This window comes from Ipomoea nil, unplaced genomic scaffold (genome assembly GCF_001879475.1).
Source record: "Ipomoea nil cultivar Tokyo-kokei standard unplaced genomic scaffold, Asagao_1.1 scaffold0302, whole genome shotgun sequence".
NCBI classification, from domain to species: Eukaryota; Viridiplantae; Streptophyta; class Magnoliopsida; order Solanales; family Convolvulaceae; genus Ipomoea; species Ipomoea nil.
In genome coordinates this window covers 1,507,464-1,527,558 of record NW_017616730.1, presented here as the reverse complement: position 1 = coordinate 1,527,558, position 20,095 = coordinate 1,507,464, and the positions used below count along the sequence as shown (strand labels likewise).

The 20,095-nt window shown below is 32.8% G+C and overlaps 2 protein-coding genes across 2 annotated transcripts; both read right to left on the bottom strand.

Moving 5' to 3' along the window:
• Positions 1 to 11,291: 11,291 nt before the first annotated feature.
• On the bottom strand, positions 11,292 to 11,715 carry LOC109161310 (ethylene-responsive transcription factor ERF095-like). The gene has a single exon (XM_019309647.1). It carries the CDS (start codon positions 11,709 to 11,711, stop codon positions 11,352 to 11,354), a length of 360 nt encoding a protein of 119 aa, XP_019165192.1. The 5' UTR covers positions 11,712 to 11,715; the 3' UTR covers positions 11,292 to 11,351.
• Positions 11,716 to 14,510: 2,795 nt separating this feature from the next.
• LOC109158798 (ethylene-responsive transcription factor ERF098-like) lies at positions 14,511 to 14,903 on the bottom strand. Its single transcript, XM_019306694.1, has one exon. It carries the CDS (start codon positions 14,901 to 14,903, stop codon positions 14,511 to 14,513), a length of 393 nt encoding a protein of 130 aa, XP_019162239.1.
• Positions 14,904 to 20,095: the final 5,192 nt, after the last annotated feature.

Here is a 20,095-nt window from a genome sequence, read left to right as displayed (position 1 = left end):
CGTCCTTAGTCCTTGAGTTATATGCATGATTAACCTATAAGTTATGCATGAAATTACGATTTTAGTTCCTTGATGACTATTTCTACCATCAATTTATTGTATGATTTGGTCATTCAAGGACTAAAATCGTTATTCCATGCATAACTTATGGGTTAAAGATGGTCACACATATAATTCAGAAATTAAGTCTGTACCATGGGTATAACGAGAGGACCAAAAATGTAATTTTGCCTAAAATAAACTCATATATGTTTTATTGTGTCGTTAAGAGTATAATTCAAATATCACCTCTAATATAGTTTTGTATAATAAAATTTTCAACGTACGTTTAGAAGACACGGCTTGACGATCCAAACAATATCGGGCGTGCATGAAAATGGTTAGTCTCTTGCTACATCAATCGTGATCATGCTTTCATATATATATATATATATATATATATATATATATATATATATCAAACACGTTGGTTTCCCATTCATTATTGTATTGAACATAAATAAAAAGTACATTATTTGTGTACTGAAAATATATTATTTTGTATATTCAGTACACAAATAATGTACTTTTAATATATTAAAAATGTATTTTTTTTAAAAAAAAAATGATCCACACGCTTTTGTGTTTCCCAAGTGTCTTTTCTAGTACTTCCGTTTAAGAAAGTAGTCATGAAATGTTTAAGAAAGTAGTCATGAAATGTGTTTTGTTGTTTGGCAGTTAGCAATAGCGTTGTAATGGAACAAGTCATCTCTCTATATTTTATGCTTCTCATATCTTGCCAATACAACTTTATTATTGATGAGTTTAGTTAACTTAGGCATATGTTAATTTAATTTCTAACGAATCGGTCGATTGTATACAATTTAGACTTGTTTGTATCTTTGTGATCCTTTGTTAATCATAATTAAATGATGAATTTCATATATAGTGCACTTTTTAGATAATGATTGCGGAATTATTTTCATAAATCTATTAAGGATCTAACACTCGAATATAGTTAATATCACCTGAGATATATGAATGTTATTGCAGGTTAGAGGTTATATAGAGTTCAAAAATTATAAATATGAAATTCAAAAATTATAAATATATAACTTTATAATTATGAACATATAATTCAGTAATTATGAACATAGAACTATGTTCACCTTTCAAGTTGAACACGGTTTCACAGCATAACGATTGCCTTGTGATGGGTTAGACTATTGGGCTCGCTTGATCAAATTGTCATATATTCTATCAACAACATTATATATATATATATATATATATATATATATATATATATATATATATATATATATATATATATATATATATATATATATATATATATATATATATATAAGCACTCCGTAATTATTTACATTTTGTTAAATAAAACAAATCTAATTAAATTTTATTCAAACCCATTTGAGAACAATTCTTTTAAAAAACATTACAATTTACAATCTTATTAATTTGGTAAAAATTCTTTTTTTTTTTTGAAAGAGAATTTGGTAAAAATTCTAAACCATTAATTCTTTCAAGACCCAATAAGGTAGTTTAGGATCTTCGGACATGTACTCGAATATTCTCATACTACAACAATACAATAATGACATATATAATCTAGTCATTAACATCATAATACCATCACTTGAAGAAGTTTATTCATTGTAATCATATACAAGGATTGACCGAAAAAAAAGTTGTAAATTATAATTTACTAAAGCCGGCGCCATTGCAGCATGCTCAGATAGATCATCGCACAGCCACAAACGACCATCCCCATTAACCTTAATTAAATATTATTTAATCCTTAAATGACGTTTGATGGATCATTAATTTAACCAAATTTAAAACCATAATGTACCTATCCCGACATTCCTATGTTTTTCGATCTAAGAGAAAGTCCGAAATCACTACTCGAATGTATTTTTTTTAATAAAATTTTACTTTAGTTTGTAAAATTAAAAATCACAAAGAGATAGTCTAAGTTATCTATAAGATCGACTATAATTAATTAGTTCTAACAGAACATTTAAGAGGATATAATCACGATGACTAAGTGTGTCAAATACGGCAAATTATAGTCTACACAATATTATGTGGACTATAACAAAAATTACATTTTAAATATATTAAATGTACATTATTTTTGTATTGAATGTACATTATACAATATAATGTACAATCAGAACAAAAATAATGTACATCCCCTAAATACAATGTACATTATTTTTGTACTGAATGTACATTATTTTTTATTAAATATACATTATTTTACAGTAGACAAAATATGGTCCACACAATAATGATTGGTCAAATAGCGATATGCACAAAGAATTTGCTCATTTTGAACCTGTTTCGATTGATTCCCACACTGCTGCTGTCAAAGTTTGAATCTTGATTTTTTTTTTTTTTTAAAATACTGCCTACTAAATCATTGAGTTAAATCTGTGCGTGCTGCTATGAGACATTCTTAAGTTGACACTTAGGCAACTTTGGTGGCTTGAATGGACCATTTTGACTATAATACAGTATAAAGTTAGTCGATGAGATCAGTGGAAAGGGATTTTTTAGGGTTTTTTTTTTTTTTTTTTGTATGTAGGGTGAAATTATGAGAGTTGTGTTAGTGGGTCTGAAGAAGGTGGTCTCATTGTACAGATGAATAAATTAGTCATAAAAAATGCAGCATGATATTTATGTGCTCCATGTGCAAGTTATAGATAAGTAGTAGATTGTTACTCATTCCATTTCCAATCTCAAGGGCTCTTATTTAAAGTGCTTTCCAATTCATCTTTTCTTTTCCTTGTTGTTTAAAAAATAAATAAAATTATAAACTACCTCTTCCGTTTTGTCATACATTACTCAAAACTCTTACAAGAATAAAACCCGGGAAACAAGGTCAGCCTCCATCTCAACTCTATTCATTGTTGGGATTATATTAGAGTTAATTATATTATATTTTTTTGTCTTAGGTTTATATGTTTCAGTCAACTTTTAATTTTATTTTATTTTTTCAAAACATTTTTTTTTCTATTCTAGTATAATTGTGACATGTTCATTTTTAGTCTTCTATTAACGAAATTGTTTAAATGGCGTTAAATAAAAAGACATGTTGGTTTATTCATATTTAAGTGTTAAATCATTTTTTTTGTCCTATATTTATATGTGTCATTTCACTTTTAGTCCTTTTTTTTTTTTATCAAAACATCAACGTTGGTCCTAGCATTATTGTGGCGTGACCGTTTTTTTTTCGTTAACAAATATGTTTAAATGACATTAAAAATGATGTTATTAACCACTCAAAATCTTTCTTAGCTTTTTTCTTCTTGGTAATAAAACTTTTATCAATACATAAGTGTACTGCAAAATCTGAAAAAGTGCAATTGAAAAAATCACAAGTCTACTTAATGGCAAACCTTAAGTCTCTAGTGCATAAGTCTACTTCATAAAAATCCACAAGATTTGTGGTTCTATTACCGAGAAGAAAAAAGGGTCATTTTGAGTGGTTAATAATGTCATTTTTAATGTTATTTAAACATATTTGTTAACGGAAGACAAAAATGGTCATGTCACAATACTGTTAGGACTAACAGAGATATTTTGAGAAAAAAAAAAAAAAAAAAGGACTATTAAAAATGGACTGACACTTATAAATTTAGGACCAAAATGGAATTAACTCGATAATATTATATTACTCCCGGTCTATTGAAGTCCAACTTGTTGGAATTGAAGTTGAATCAAATATACTCACCCTCTCGCCGATGCCAAGTAACGTGTGGTTTAATGACATAACTGTTAGCTTTCCCAATGAAAGATAACAGGTTTAAATTTCATCCCAATCAAAAATATTGATACTACGAATAAGTTAGCTATCAAGTGCAGCTGCTCATCAAGTCCATTCTTCAACCCTAACATTCAATGCCCGCTAAAAGCAAGCTCTTACATATCATTGGCCATTTGACCATAATCCATGAGACTTATTGAAGAGATTCAATTCAATGTATGAATGAATATATGTATAGTGGGGTTATGTGGTTTCTTTGTAATTAAAGCAGATTATATTAGAGACAGTCTTTGTTGGGTAGCTGGATACCTAACTAGCTTAGTGCTCTCTACTCTCAAACCACTTATGGGAAAATGGGTGGAAATATGCAAACCCAGCGGCCACTTCTGCACAATTTATCTTTTTCCACCTTTAACTTAAGATAGAACAACATACAATGCAACTTCCATCTTCCTACGTAGTATCGTAGCCAAGTCCATGTACTTTCCTGGCTCACATGTTCTCTTTAGTCTTCGTAACAGCATCCTCAATAGTAATGATCTTTTTTTCGGTGTGATTTTTAAGGTGCCAATTAAGAGAGAGAATAAGAAAAAAAAAAAAAAAAAAAAAAAAAAAAAAAAAAAAAACGGAGTATGGCCGACGCGATAGCGGGCGTGTGCACTGACACGCTCGACTGGGTGCGGTGCGCCTCTCTTTTCCATTTCTCTCTCCTGACGGACCCCACAAAATGGTGGATTGTGTATTTCTAAAAATGAAATCAATAATTTCATTTTCATTAATAACTTAAAGACATACACACAAATCGTTTTCAATGATAATAGTATCATACTTATTGGGGTTATATGGGTTACGGCCTATAACCCGGCATAGTGGTTGGCCCAAGAAAAGAATCCATGGCCTAGCCTAGTTCACTGAGCCCATTCACGAAGGAAAGGGAGCAGAGGAATTTGCAATAGTTATGCCGTGCAACCGAATGTACCATGTGCATGGTGCATACAATGCAAAACGACATTGTTTTGACTAAAAACGTGCGTCACATTTTTTTTAAAAAAAATTCAGGTTTGATTCTCGACAATAGCATTATTGTGGATATATAGTTATGAATTTCTGGATATATAGTTATAAATTTGTGGATATATAGTTATGAATTTATGGATATTTAGTTCATTCATTGTGGATATTTAGTTCATTCATTGTAGATATTTACTTCATTCATTCACTGTGGATATATAGTTATGAATTTATGGATATATAGTTATGAATTTCTGGATATATAGTTATGAATTTATGGATATTTAGTTCATTCATTGTGGATATTTAGTTCAATCATTGTGGATATTTAGTTCATTCATTATGGATATTAAGTTCATTCATTGTGGATTTTTACTTCATTTATTCATTCATTGTGGATTTTTACTTCATTCATTCACTGTGGATATATAGTTATGAATTTGTGGATATATAGTTATGAATTTCTGGATATATAAAATTGTTATTGCCGAGAATCGAACCTGATTTCTTCTTTAAGTGGGACGCGCATTTTTTTAACCAAAACGGTGCCGTTTTGCAACCGTATGCACCTTGCAAGGTGCATTCGGTTGCACAGCATAATTTGCGAGGAATTTGGGCAAATTATACTATGGCATCATGGTCTACATTGTATTATATATTATTGATAAATATTCATTTTTAATATACTGAAGATTCATTAATAAGGTATTGAAAGTTCATTTAATAATGAATCTTCAGTAAAAACTCAATGTACTAAAAATGAATATTTAATATATTAAAAATAAATTTTATGTTAGTTGTTTACTTTACAAGGTGGACCACGATCCACAATCTACGGTCTAATGATTGAGGAATTTGATCGGGGACACGTGGTTGGCCCGGATAGCAATAGCACAAACACAAGGATTAGAGGTATAGTTATAGGGGTAGTTGCACAGTTCAATTGATGCATCACTCCTATTGGCAAAGGGAAAGATAATCTTAAGAGCAATCACAATAATATTTTTGCATAATATTTTAGAAAGAAAAAATTAGGAATTATTTTTATTTAATGGGAAAGGGAAATTTTTTGTTAATTTTTCTCCTGCAAATATGGGTTTTGGGTGGGGGTTCACTTTTAGAGAAAAGGCAAAAGACTTGTACAAATTACTGCGTGTTTGCAGCAATCTGTGCGCGCAGAAATCCCATAATGTCTTTAGTTTTTTTACCTGTCAGAATTTATTGTTTCTTTCTCTCTTTTTTTTTTTTTTTTTTGAGTAAATACCTAAAATGGTCCATTGACTATAGCTAAATTCACAAATTGGTCCTCGACTTTTAATTTCAACCAATTAAGTCCTTAACTTTGCAATTTTAACACAATTTGGTTCTTTGTCTATTTGACTGTTTGTTGACTGCGTTTTTTTAGGATATATATGTAATTTCATGGTCCATCGTCGGTTTTTAAGGTTCCGGTTGCATTTCTAGACCACAATGTTACATTTGAATCCACTATCGGCGCTGCACCCCTTGCTGGAGAGATTATAGCTTTTGATAGATAGATCGCCGAAGTCCCTGAAGTGGCTCTTCGAGAAAGCCGTGACTCCAAGCGGGGAAGCACTTCCCCCATCCGAAACGGCGATGTCACCTCCAAGAGCGTTCTCTAAGCTGAATCAGCTCGTGATCCCCAAGCAGTAAGCGGAGAAGCACTTCCCCCTCCGAAACAACGATGTCACCTCCAAGAGCGTTCTCTTGAGCTTTGCACGTGAAACTACATATATATCCTCAAAGATCGCGGTCAACAAACGGTCAAATAGATGGAAGACCAAATCGTTTCAAAATTACAAGTTAAGGACTTAATTGGTTGAAATGGAAAATCAGTGACCAATTTGTGAATTTAGAATTAATACCCAAAATGGTCCCTCGACTATGCCATAATTACCAATTTGGTCCTCAACTACCATTCTTACCCAATTAAGTCATCAACTATGTAACTTTTACTCAATTAAGTCCTCAACTATACAATTCTTACCCAATTTAGTCCTCAACTATACAATTCTTACCCAATTTAGTCCTCTGTATTAATTTGACTGTTTGTTGACTGTCAAAAGTCGGGATAAAATTATAATTTTACAAGATTTCTCCTTCCTCTCCATTTAGCAGCGCCAAACCATGCAGCAATACACTCCGATCAGATTTCGATCGTCAAAAAATCGTTGGAAATCAAATTCATGGGCTATCCGATGCATAACCACTACTTCGATACTGACAGGTTTAGAACACAACCGGAGCTTATTGCTACATGGTTTGGCGCTGCTAAATGAGGAGGAAGGAGAAAACTTGTAAAATTACAACTTTATTTTCACTTTTGACAGTCAACAAACAGTCAAATTGACAAAGGACTAAATTGGGTAAAAATTGTATAGTTGAGGACTTAATTAGGTAAGAATGATAGTCGATGATCAAATTGGTAATTACGACATAGTTGAGGGACTATTTTAGGTATTAACTCGTGAATTTAGCTATAGTCAAGGGGCCATTTTGAGTATTTATTCTTTTTTTTTTTTCTCCCTTTTTTCCTCTTCTCACTTGCTTATCTTTTCTACATAGCCTGTAAAAAAAGCCCACAAAAATCTAAATCTATTGAGGTTGCTCTTTTACTCAAGTATATAGTTATTTTTTCATTTTTTTTAATATTGGTTGGTCCCATTATTAGAATCACACTCGAAACTATATTGCATAACATTTTCTAGGTGCTGATATGCAGGTGATATGGGCCGGACCGAGTTTTTGGCATTAATGGGCTTTTGCACTTACAAAGTTGATGTAAGCAATCGTTATATCCTACACCACGGCGCACATAGCACTGTGCGCCGCGCGCCTCCCAAAACGACGTCGTTTTGGGGTAGTGTTGGGAGGCGCGGTAGGAAGTTGCTGAGATTATGTGTATTTGTTCACAACGTTATGTGTATTTGTTCACAACGTTATGTGTATTGGTTCATACAGTTACGTGTATTTTTTATACAATTATGTACATTCTTTTTATACAATTATGTACATCCGAATCAGAAAATTTGTGTGTATTATGTTAAGAGTTGATGTGTATTATGTTAAAAGTTTATGTTTTTTATGTATTATGTTAGATTATGTGTATTATCTTTTAAAAAGAGTATGTATATTTTGTTATATAATTATGTACATTCATGTATAACATTATGTGTATTCTAGTATAACATTATGTACATTCTTGAACAGCGGGTTTTTTTTTTAAAGAAAAAACTACTGCCATTCACTGGGGCGGGAAATTTCAAAAAAAAAAAAATAATTAAAACGACGTCGTTTTGCATCTGGGCGCATAGTGCAACGTGCACCGTGATGTAAGATATAAATTGCCTGATGTAAGTATTGTTTCTTGTTGGATCTCTACGGAGTCCATTTTATAAAAAGTATGGTATTTTTTTATGAACTCATAAAAAATATTACACGGTGGACGATTTACACAAAAATTATTCTACATTAATTTGGAATAAACAACACATGGCCGATCAGCAAATTCTGGAATGGAATCAGCTGGATTACCTTTCCAAAATCTGATTCTGCTGATTCCAGTTAAAATTGAGCAAAAGTTGTAGGATGCTCCACTACCTAAGAAAGTGATGGAGAAGACACAACATGTGGATTAAAAGTTGTTTTTATCATATTGTGTAGCAAAATTCTTGAGGTAGTGATGGATAAATTAACATTAAAATTCATATACATGTATACATCTAAAAAAATCTCGCGAATTTCTTACTTTTATTGGTTATTGTCACATACTCTGATCTGATTTACTGATCAAGTTAAGGCTCTATCTCCAAAAGTATGAGATAGAAATTACTGAAGTGATGCTGAAAATGTTTAAGTAGAATGCATTACTCATTGATAATACAATGACCAAGATTACAAGAACCAACTTACAGACAATAAAAGATACCCGCAATAAATTACAATACTAGTGGTCTATTGGTCTTCTTGGTTTGAGTCGATCAGTTATGAATATTAGCAATATTATTATTTGCCTTATTATTATTGTATTCCTATAGTTATTATTTGTGTGGTGTGGTTGAGAGTTAGTCTACTATGACTATCCTGATAGATAGGGATCTCTACATTAGTTTTTCCTATTGTATTGTACTGAGATTATGATTGTGAATTGAATTGAATTAGCTTTCCTCGTCATGAACAATTAATGCTATTTTAATTCCTTGGGGTCCTTTGCTGATTAAGGTCATAAGGCAGAGTTTTTTTCAGTGCACACACTTAGTTAACAACTACGCATTTTTAACGTCACTTAAAAATATTACAATACTAAAAATGCAAGACAATAAATAAGACTTAGACACTAATAAAACATAGGACGGAGTAGAGGAGAATTGAAGTAACTCACGCATGACTCTTTTCAACACTAAATAGTCATTTTTCACTTTGAACAACTCTTCTCATCCTGAATAACTATCGTACACCAACTAACTTCTCTGTAAAAGCGCTTATGACAGGATGTTTAAGATAAACAACAGTATACTATAACTCCATCATAAAAGTTAATTAACTCAAAATGAGAATTAATTTAACCTAACTTAATTATCATTAAACAATTTCTTAATAGCTTCTTGTGTTCCATTTTCAAAAAACAAATATTGATTAATCCGATGAATCATGGCATGACGATGTCTGGCCGCGTCAGCTTGCATAGGTTTAGAAGGATGAGGTTATGGGTGAGGTGAGGCACATGACGTCACCATGCTTCGTCAACCAGAATTTTAATACATACTTGGACACTTGGACAGGAATAGACCATATTTGGTTAAATTATAAAGGCTTCAATGGAATTTAAGTCAAGGTCTTGAGCTAATAAAACTTCAATAAGATTAAGAGTTCAACTAAAAACTTAGGGCCAATATATTTACCCAAAAATGAGTGGTTTACAATAATTTATATATATAATAAATGAATAGAGACGGTCTAATATTCAAGAGTAGTTATGTTGTGCATCCGTATGCACAATGTATGGTGCATACGGATGCAAAAACGACGTCGTTTTATTAAAAACGCGCGTCTCCCCTTTAAAAAAAAAAAATTCATGTTCGATTCCCAGCAACAGCATTATGTTGTTCATTCATTCTGGAATTTTAGTTCATTGATTATGGAACTATAGTTCATCAATTCTGGAATTGTAGTTCATCGATTCTGAAATTTTAGTTCATAGATTCTGGAACTTTAGTTCATTCATTCTGGAATTTTTAGTTCATAGATTAGATTATGAAATTATAGTTCATCGATTATGGAATTATAGTTCATCGATTCTGGAATTTTAGTTCATATGTTGTTGCTGGGAATCGAACCTGATTTTTTTTTTTTTTTTAAGGAAAGACGCGCGTTTTTAATAAAACGGTGTCGTTTTTACATCCGTATGCACCATGCATGGTGCATACGGATGCACAGCATAATTTGCCAATATTCAACCTCGATTCGAGTGACCAGACACAACCAATTAAGCTCAATATGATTTGAACCTTAGAGAATGTGTTATTTCATTTATGAGAGGTGAATTTAGAAAATCATTGAACCGATTTTAGGACATCGTTTTATTTATTATTTTGGAGATGATTTCTTTATGTTTAGGCTGTTTTTATCCCTGCAATTGGAGCTCTTTCAAGTTGACATGAAATTCATTTTTCAATTTCAAAATCTATTTTTATTGCCACTGAAATGGAAGCTTTCAAATTAGAAAAGGCTGCTATCTTTTATATTATTTTATTTTTATTTATTTTATTATTATAATGCTAAACATATTTTAAAATTTTTCTTCATTTTCACTCACTACTTACGTGGCGTATTCTAAAAAAGAGTAAATTAAAGTTTTTATTACTTTTTTTTTCTACTTTATCAATAAAATTATAGCATGATAATTTATTCCATGAGAATTCATATATCGTTTTCCTTAATCGATTGAGGCATAGATTTTTTTTAAAAAAATATTTAAAAAATAAATTTACTAATCACTGCAGGCAGGAAAATTCTGCAAATGAAGTCATCATCATTTGACGATGGATTACAATTAATGGATTATGAAGAGTGTCGTCAGCTTGCTTGAATCATCACTTTCGTCACCAAAAACTAACATAATAAATAATGTATTTATTAAATTTAAAAGTTGGTGAAAAGGAAAAAAAGGGGAATTTCAATTCAAAGTCAATTAAGGATATTCTTGCTTATTCGTGGTAGTAAAGTAACATAAACTTGCCCACATATTATGGTATGATTTTCTTTTAAAAAAAAAAAAAACATATTAACAATATATATATTTGACATTATATAAAAAAAACATTTGTGTAAGACTGTCTCACAGGTCTTGATCCATGCGACAGGTCAAATCTTTGACATTATTAATTAAATATCTAATTCGAGACCGGTGAACAGTCTTACACAAGTTTTTGATTGTATATATATTAGTGACAAAATTGAAAATATTCCGATCATATCGCCGGTTAATATTTACAGCTATCACCATTATCTCCGGGAGACGGCGCCACTGCTTGTGTTCCGGCAACTAGCCGGCGAGCAGCTCCTCTAACAGCTTGTCGTCGAGGCACTCAAACTCGATCACTTCTTTCGCCGTTCCTTTTTCAACAAAGCCCTTACCCACCGGCGGCGTCGCCGGCGAACACGAACCATTGAGCGTCGACGGATACTCTCCGGGGAAGTTGAGAACGGCGAACTTTCCCCTCATTTCGTAGGCGGCTCTGTCATAAGCTCTCGCCGCCTCCTCCGCCGTGTCATACGTTCCCAGCCACACGCGGACGCCGTTCCGGTTAGAGTCCCGTATCTCCACCCCGTACTTCCCCCACGGCCGCTTCCTTACGCCGCGGTATTTCACCTCCTCGCTGTTTTTCCGGCGAGCTTCTTCCATTTTTAAACGCCGGCGGCCTGCAAATTAAATTTTGCTTCGAGCTATCGACCATTTATACCCAGCGAAATCTGCAGTATATTATAGTAGAATATAATTGTACTGTGGCCCTCATCGTCAGTAACATCCACTGAATCAAGCCATAATTAACAACGTAATTAATTTTAATAATTAACATTATAAAAATATATGAATCATTGTCTCCTATACGACATGTTTTTTAATTAATAATTAAGCTAGTAGTAGCTGGATATATAATATGCGGTTTACTGTTAAGAGAAGTAAATGCCTTAATGATCAACTAAATGTTTTTGTTTTATGAATTGAATATGATAAGATCATAATAATTAGTTATGGGTCTCTTGGGCGGGAAGTTTGAATGGTCAAGTACAACATCTGCTATAGAAATGTAACAACAACTGATTATTATGTAAGATAATGAAATAAAATTGCGTCTTAATTACTATATAGTAATTATAAGTGTTTGATAGGTAACAGAGTAAGTCACGAGAAGTCCGAGTCCAGCATCTCTAGTTATAGTTTTTAGTGTAATAGTAAAGTTGGAATCGACATTTTTTTATTTTAATTTAAGACTACATCCAAATATAGGTGACTCGTGGTTATTGGTAGTTTAGGACTTTTTCAAATTACTTTATAATGTAAAAATAATAAAAATATGTATCCGGTCGTGGTGCATTTTGAGATCGACATTTATGGTGACGTGTGCATAGCAAGTGCGTGCAATTTACTTGTGAAAACATGAAAGGGCCATTGACAGCGAGCACTACTCTTGAGTATATACTTTTTTTTTTTTTTTTTTTTTTTTAAATCCACGAGATAAATAGATAATTGAGAATGTCGGAGAGGTAACATATTTTCTGGCTCAAGAGTAGTGATTATTAGATGAGTGGGGTGTGGTGGTTGGGGTATGAATCACAATAATTTATTACATTAATACGAGTCCGACCTTATATTTCATTTTGGGTCCGTTTATTTAATAACATAGTTAGCTTATCAGTCCATTTTGATTTATTTAATTACTATTAGATATTTTATTTGGTTAAGCATTCTATAAGTGTTTGACTAATTAGCTTTTTGTAACAACTTATTGCACCAAAACACTCAAATTCAAAAAGTTGTTTGAGATCACTTTTTCAATAAACTTTTTGAGAAAGTCATTTTACATATAATCTGATACTAGCTAATTTACCAAACTTTTTTTACAATCAGCTAATGATATCAAGCAGTCAAATCCAAGCACTATCTCAATCAGTTAATAACTATTTACTAAACACTCCTTGTATTTCGGAAGGAATCACCGTAACACCGGTGGTTGTGTCAAAATATTGTAAATCGATGCGTCATGGCATCATATTTTATGGCACTGATTAATCCGATAAACCGTGGCATGCATGACTATGTCTCATGGCGTCAGCATGCATAGGTTTTCAAGAATGAGGTTATGGGTGATGTCAGATGCATGACGTCACTTCTGTCTTCTCTCCTTCTGCGTGCAGTGAATACAGAGTGGGAGACGAATATATATTATTTTATATTCTTTTTTTTTTTGTTTAAATTATTATAATGAAAAAAGACTTCAATGGAATTGATCAAAGTCAAAGTCTTGAGGTATTAAGGTTTAACTATGATAAAGAGTTCCAATGGACAATATAATGATGTCTTCGTTGAGATATTTACACCCTAATAACATGTATAAAGGTAGATCATTGGTTGATATAGGGTTTACTTTCTTTATTTTTTGAATTTTGACTAGTCAACAATCTTCTTCGAAAGTTTGGGATAGCTCTAAGTTTCTAATCAAGTTGGTCACATAGTGATAGTTTGGTAATCACAATGTTTTAAGTTTGACTTTCCGTGAGAACTGTCAATTTGCCTTCTCGATTTGAGTAGAAAAATTATGAGCAACCTAGACATGATTATTTGTCAACTAGAATCATAGAGTAAGGATCAAACGGAATTTAAACTTCGAACAAATAGTTGAGATGGTCAATGGAACCTTTTTGAAATATTTTAAATGGAGAAACATGATTACCTTAATTAAGATAACGAACCGCGTAAATGAAGTCATCACTTGTTGATTGATTACAATAACAACTTCTTTATTAACCGATTATTAATAGTGTCGTCAGTTTGCTCGAATCATCACTATCGTCACTAAAAGCTAACATAATATAATGTATTTTGACTTCATTTGGATGTTGAAGAAATATAATGGAAAAGAATTCAGGAAAAAAAAAGCCATTTATATACTGCATTTAACACGTCAGATGTTACGTTGTGGACTCAATTCAAAGTCAAAGACAATCTTGCTGATTCTGTATGGCAATGTTCGTAAATCTAGCAATTGCTATTCAAATGTATGTGTGTTTTGAATAAGTCTGTTTTGTAATTTTAGCTGGTAAAAGACAACAATAAAGTAAATATATTAGTAATAGGACTAGCATCCGACCCCGGTTGTTAATAGGTACCTGATTCGGCACCAGGCATAAATTTAACAGGTGGAAACATTATTACGGGTCATTTACTGTGTCCATTGAAGAAAGAGAAATAAAGGCTCAACTCTTCATTAGTCATTATGTCTCATTGTGCATGTTATTACCGTTAGAGACTTGATATAAGTTGAGCTCTCCTCAGTTCGGGGGACAGGCTGAATATTCTGTGCTGAAACACTTAAACAATACTATATGTTATTCTCATATTAGATTTTCCGGTAACATACTTACGGTCATATATAAATCTAAGTTATTTGACTTAAACCAAAAACGACTATATAGGTTGTGTCTACTGACAATCGGCGAGCAGATCCTCTAACAACTTGTCGTCCAGACATTCGATCTCGATCACTTCTTTCGTGGTTTGCTTGTCCGCATTCTCCACCACGGCGGCGGAAGACGTCGACGGCGACGGCGAAGTCTCAGCAGCACGCAGCTGCAGCGACGACGAAGGCGGATACTCGCCGGGAAAGTTGAGGACCGCAAACTTCCCCCTCATTGCGTACGCCGCCCTGTCATAAGCCCTGGCCGCCTCCTCCGCCGTGGCAAACGTCCCCAGCCACACGCGCGCGCCGTTCCGGTTGGAGTCGCGTATCTCCGCCCCGTACTTCCCCCACGGCCGCTTCCTCACTCCCCGGAATTTCACCTCCTCCGTTTTACCGCCGCGATGATCTTCTTCCATTTTTGTTACGCTCAGACTCACCTCGTAACCCTCTTAGCTTTCTCGCCACCATTTATACTCTGTAAAATCTTTCAATTCCTCCGTCCCATTAAGCATGGAAAATATTGACACGCGCACGCAGTAGAAATGTAGCCCTCACTCAATTTTAATAATCAACATTATCGAATATAATCATTGTCTCCTTTAGAGCATATGTTTTTTAAGGGGATAATTTATTTTTTTAATTAATAACTGGGATAGTATTACCAAGCTAATATGCGGTTTACAGTTTACTGTTAATGATCAACGAAATATATTTTTTGTAAATATATTAAAGTAATACGGAGTATTTAATATTTAATGAAGGGGTAATTTAGTGTGAGACTACATAGGTGATAGGTAATATAATATAATTATAATATGTGGGCGGTCGCGGTGCATGTCCGGGACCGGGAGTGATGACGATTTGAGATTGTCATTTTGATGACGTATGATAAGGGCGATTTACTTATGAAAACAAGAAAGGGATGGGTTGAGAGGGAGCCACTAGAGAGTATAGTTTAGTGTATATATTCATGAAGATATTTGAGGATCAATTTGTTTATTTACAAGACAATTGAGAAGTTGGTGAGGTAATATTTAAATGGGTTTTGGTGTGGGGGTGGGGCGGGGCGGAGGGTCAACTAAGGGACGAAATAGCAAGGGGTAGTCATGAACCAATTTACTAGATCCAGGGCCGTATTTTAAATTTTGGTGGCCCTGTTCTGGTAAATAAATGTGGCCCTACCAAAATCACAATTTTTAAAATCAATACATGCAAGTTTCGAACCTTTGACCTCCAAGTTAAAATACAATAAATATACATTTTTACCATCTCTTCATAGAACCTTTTAAGTTTAATTGAAAACTCTTAATTTTTATTTCTAAACTAGCTAGGTAAAAATTAAATATTGGACCTATAAAATTTGGGGCCCCTCTAAAATTGGGGGCCCTGTGCGGTAGCCCAGCTTGCACAGCCTAAAATCCGGCCCTGACTAGATCATTAAGTGTATTAAAAACATAAGTCTCAAAAAGGGTGGCTAATTAAGTGATGCGTGATTTCTGTATTAGGTCATGAATTTGATTTTTGTCAATACATATACTTTCAGTCAAACTTGTTGTATAAGGTCTTTCAGGTGTGATTTTTATAGTGAATACGCAACTTTATTTCTGTATGTTTGCATAGTAATCAGTGCCACTGAGCTCTTCCAATTTCGCCTCTCACTCCTCATAATGTAACTCAAGTAGCTCTTTCTTCTCATCCCGTCATCTTTATGGCATACGCTTTCATTATTCTTGAAAGTGAGACCTTTGCAAGATGTTTTTTTTTGTTATTGCTTAGGTGTAATGCAAACTTGGAAAGTACAAAAAAAGGTTGTAGCATATATGGCACCATGCATAAGCCTTTCTGTACTTTAAAAAAAAAAATTATTGTATTGTAATATGGAAGTGAGATTGCATTTGAAAATAAGAGAATATTGCATTGATGTGTGTATATATATATATATATATATATATATATATATATATATATATATATATATATATATATATATATATATTTTGAAGAATTACAAATTTGATGATGTGGAGATAGGACCCTCTTTTGAAAGCGAGAGAGTGTTTCAGGAATAAGGATATAACCTTATTATTCTTCATATTGATTTACATTATACTCCTCTAACTTAATGCCCCCTTATAATCTCAAGTACAAAATCACTATCTTGATCTGTTAAAATCAAATTAAACGCTTACCACTACGTAAAAATTTATAGCTAGTAGCTATTTTCTTATACCCGAGCATTTTCAATAGGCAGGGTGCTAAGTTTGGCTCTTCAAAGCCTCCACCCAACAATTTGACAAATTTTACTGTGGACTATGGTCCACACAACATTATGGACCATGGTCCAAAACAGTGTCGTTTCTTTGAATGAAAATAAATGACACCCGTTTTGCGTAATTAGCCTTGCTTGAATATCATATTCATTTACATTTTATATACACTGTACTTTCATTTCAGCACAACTACAGTTTAATTCGACATTATACATACATACATACGTACAATAGTTTTATTACAGTGAAACATGTTATTGAATTTCATTTTATACACACTGTAGTCTTATTACAATACTACTAAATTATAATTCTAATTCAACTACACTTTCATTGGACAATATACACTCAAATATGTGAAACTGTTATTCAGTTTCATTTTATAACACTGTAGTTTCATTACAACAAAACTACATTGTCATTTCATTATAACTACAGTTTCATTTGACAATATACATTCAATATGTGAGACATGTTATTCAGTTTCTTTTTATACATACTGTAGTTTTATTTTAGCAAAACTAAAGTATCATTTCTATTCAACTACAGTTCTATTTGACAATATACACTCAATATGTGAGACCTATGTAATTCAGTTTCAGTTTATACTTACTGCAGTTTCATTCAATTCATAATGCTAAGCGAGAAGAAAAGGACCGCTCCGCTCCTAACCTAATATTCTCTCTACAAGGATTTTCCCTCATCCTCCATTGATCGGCCGCCTCCTCCTCTCGTTTTGCGGAGGTGGCGCCGGCCTCCTCTCGTTTAATTTCTTCCCCTACTCCGATTGTCTCTCAATCGCCTGTCGTTCGGCCTCTCCTCCGTTGTCGGCACCTCTTCCCGTTTCTCTTCCACCGCCACCATCTCCTCCAACCCCTCACCGACGTTTCTTCCTCCTTCACCACTGTCCCTCGCCATCTCCAACTCCAGATCCAAGCTTCTTTACCTTTTTTTAGCAGTTCAATAAATTATATATATACACACACACACACACACACACACACACACACACATATTAGTTAGTGGTTTAGTGTTTAGGATTTGTTTTAACTAGTTTAGATTTGATTTTCATTTGTTGTTTTGTTAAAGTTATTTCCTCTCGTTTCGTTTGCGAGTTATTTCCTCTCGTATCTTTAACGAGTTTTCCTCTCGTTTATTTGGCGAGTTCTTTTTTCATAAAGTGAAACAATTTATATCATAATGGAGTATGTTTGCTTAACCCCAAGCACGAAGAAGATTTGAACCTTGATATGCAGTTCAGATTAATGGAGATATTGTCTATTGACAGAAGAGCCGCAATAGAGTCAGACTTGAGTAGCAAGATCATTAACAATATCAAAGAAGCTTCAGGTTCTCCCAACGAATTCAACTTTAATCTTGAAAAACAATCAGCGATTCAAATTTCGTGTAGCATTGAAAATTTATTTCAATGTCTGATTGTAAGAGTGTTTTATTTCAAAAAAAAAAAGTATTATTCAATTTGATTACAGTTTCATTTGATAATATAAACACAATACAGTTTCAGTTTAGATACACTGTAATTTCATTTTGTTAAAAACACAAAAAATACGAAATTTATTAAAATGTAACAGCTGTCGTTTCTTTACTTAAATTAAAGAAACGACGTTGTTTTCGGACCATGGTCCACAGTATAACAACCGCAACAGGTCCACAGTATAACAACCGCAACAATTCCCCCTCCCCTCAACACCTTCCAATCTTAACTGCACAATTATATTTACCCTTGCTGGGACTCTAACCCGTGACCTGTGCTTTGTTACTAGTTTGTTGATCATCATCCACACAATTAATAAAATAATAGTTTCACTCCTGACCTCCCGTAGACGTAAGTACTTGTTCAAACCACGTACATCTATCTTCTTTACTTTTTGTCATTATTATCCTTTAGATGAATTATAAGACCAACACATAAGCATATAAATTATTCGTTGGATAGATTACTTAAACTTCTTTTAATTACATTTAGTTTCGACAACACGTATAAAACAACTTTTTTATCCAAATATTAAAATATTGCAATCCAATATATATATGCTTCATGGCATCATATTTTCTTGCACTAAGAAGAAAGAGTTAATTAAGAATTCCAGATACATTGTTGTTGGCAGGCGTGCATATTATCATGTATTGAAGATGAGATGTGGCGTATGACGTCAACTTCTTACCTCAGCGTATTGCGTTACAATTATGGGTAAATTAAAGTAAAGGAATTCAATGGAATTGTTGAAGTCAATTGTTGATTTGTTGAACGCCTACCAAAACAATTAAAAAAGAAGAAGAAAAGAAGTGAAGTCTTGATTGATGAGCTAAATTTTAAATTAAGATGAGCTAATAAATGAAGTCATTTGATTGAATATAATGGAGTTAAAATAAATTAATGTTAACTATAATTCAATGTTAAAATTATCTTGCATATACATTACTTAACCTTTTTGGATAGAAATATGTGTTTCTTAGCTTAGTCAATGAATGTATTTTTAACTAACTTTTCAACCAAAATCGAGATCTAGAAAGACACTCTTTGTAGCTACCGACCAACACCATTATTATGAATGGTAATATCGTCTAGCATCATCTAAGTGTTGAACGAATAGCCTGCCACTTATGTAATCATGTTTGTGAATTTTTATCCAATAGGTTCTTATTTGCGTTGGTGTAATACTTCCTATTGACATTGGTTTTTTTTTTTTTTTTTTTCTTAAATAGTCATGATTTTCAGAAATTTGTTTACCAAAAACATGGCCAATACTAATGTGGCAAAAGCAAATGGCCTCACAAAAAAAAAAAAAAAAAATCATTCAATTGAGAAATTATAAACCTTTTAATCTGAACTACACATTATATTGTACGTACTTAACTAATATGGGAAGATAATATTGATGTCATACCACAAGGTACCTGATTTAATTGAGGAATTTTAAATGTCAATTTGGTTGTATGAGTGGTGTTTGAATTGGTTCTAATTAATTATTTTAATTTTCCCACTAATTAAAAAAATGAGCCAATAAAATAATTAAATTCAATTCAAAGTCAAGCTAAGGATGTTGTTGTTGATTTCTTGTTTGTCATAATAAAAGCGCTGCGAATTGCTTGAAAGGAATATTCCAACAAAACAAGTGTACAAGTTGCCATCACTGATATATATGCATAAAAGAAGAAATAACATTTAAAAGAAGAAATAATTAATCAAATATGCATAGATCATAGCTTTCATCACTTCCCCCACCTCCCAAAAAAAGAAAAAGAAAAAAAAAAGTCAAAATTCAAGATTCCGTCATATTTACAGCCGGCCGTCGCCATTTTTTCCGGCTGTCTGG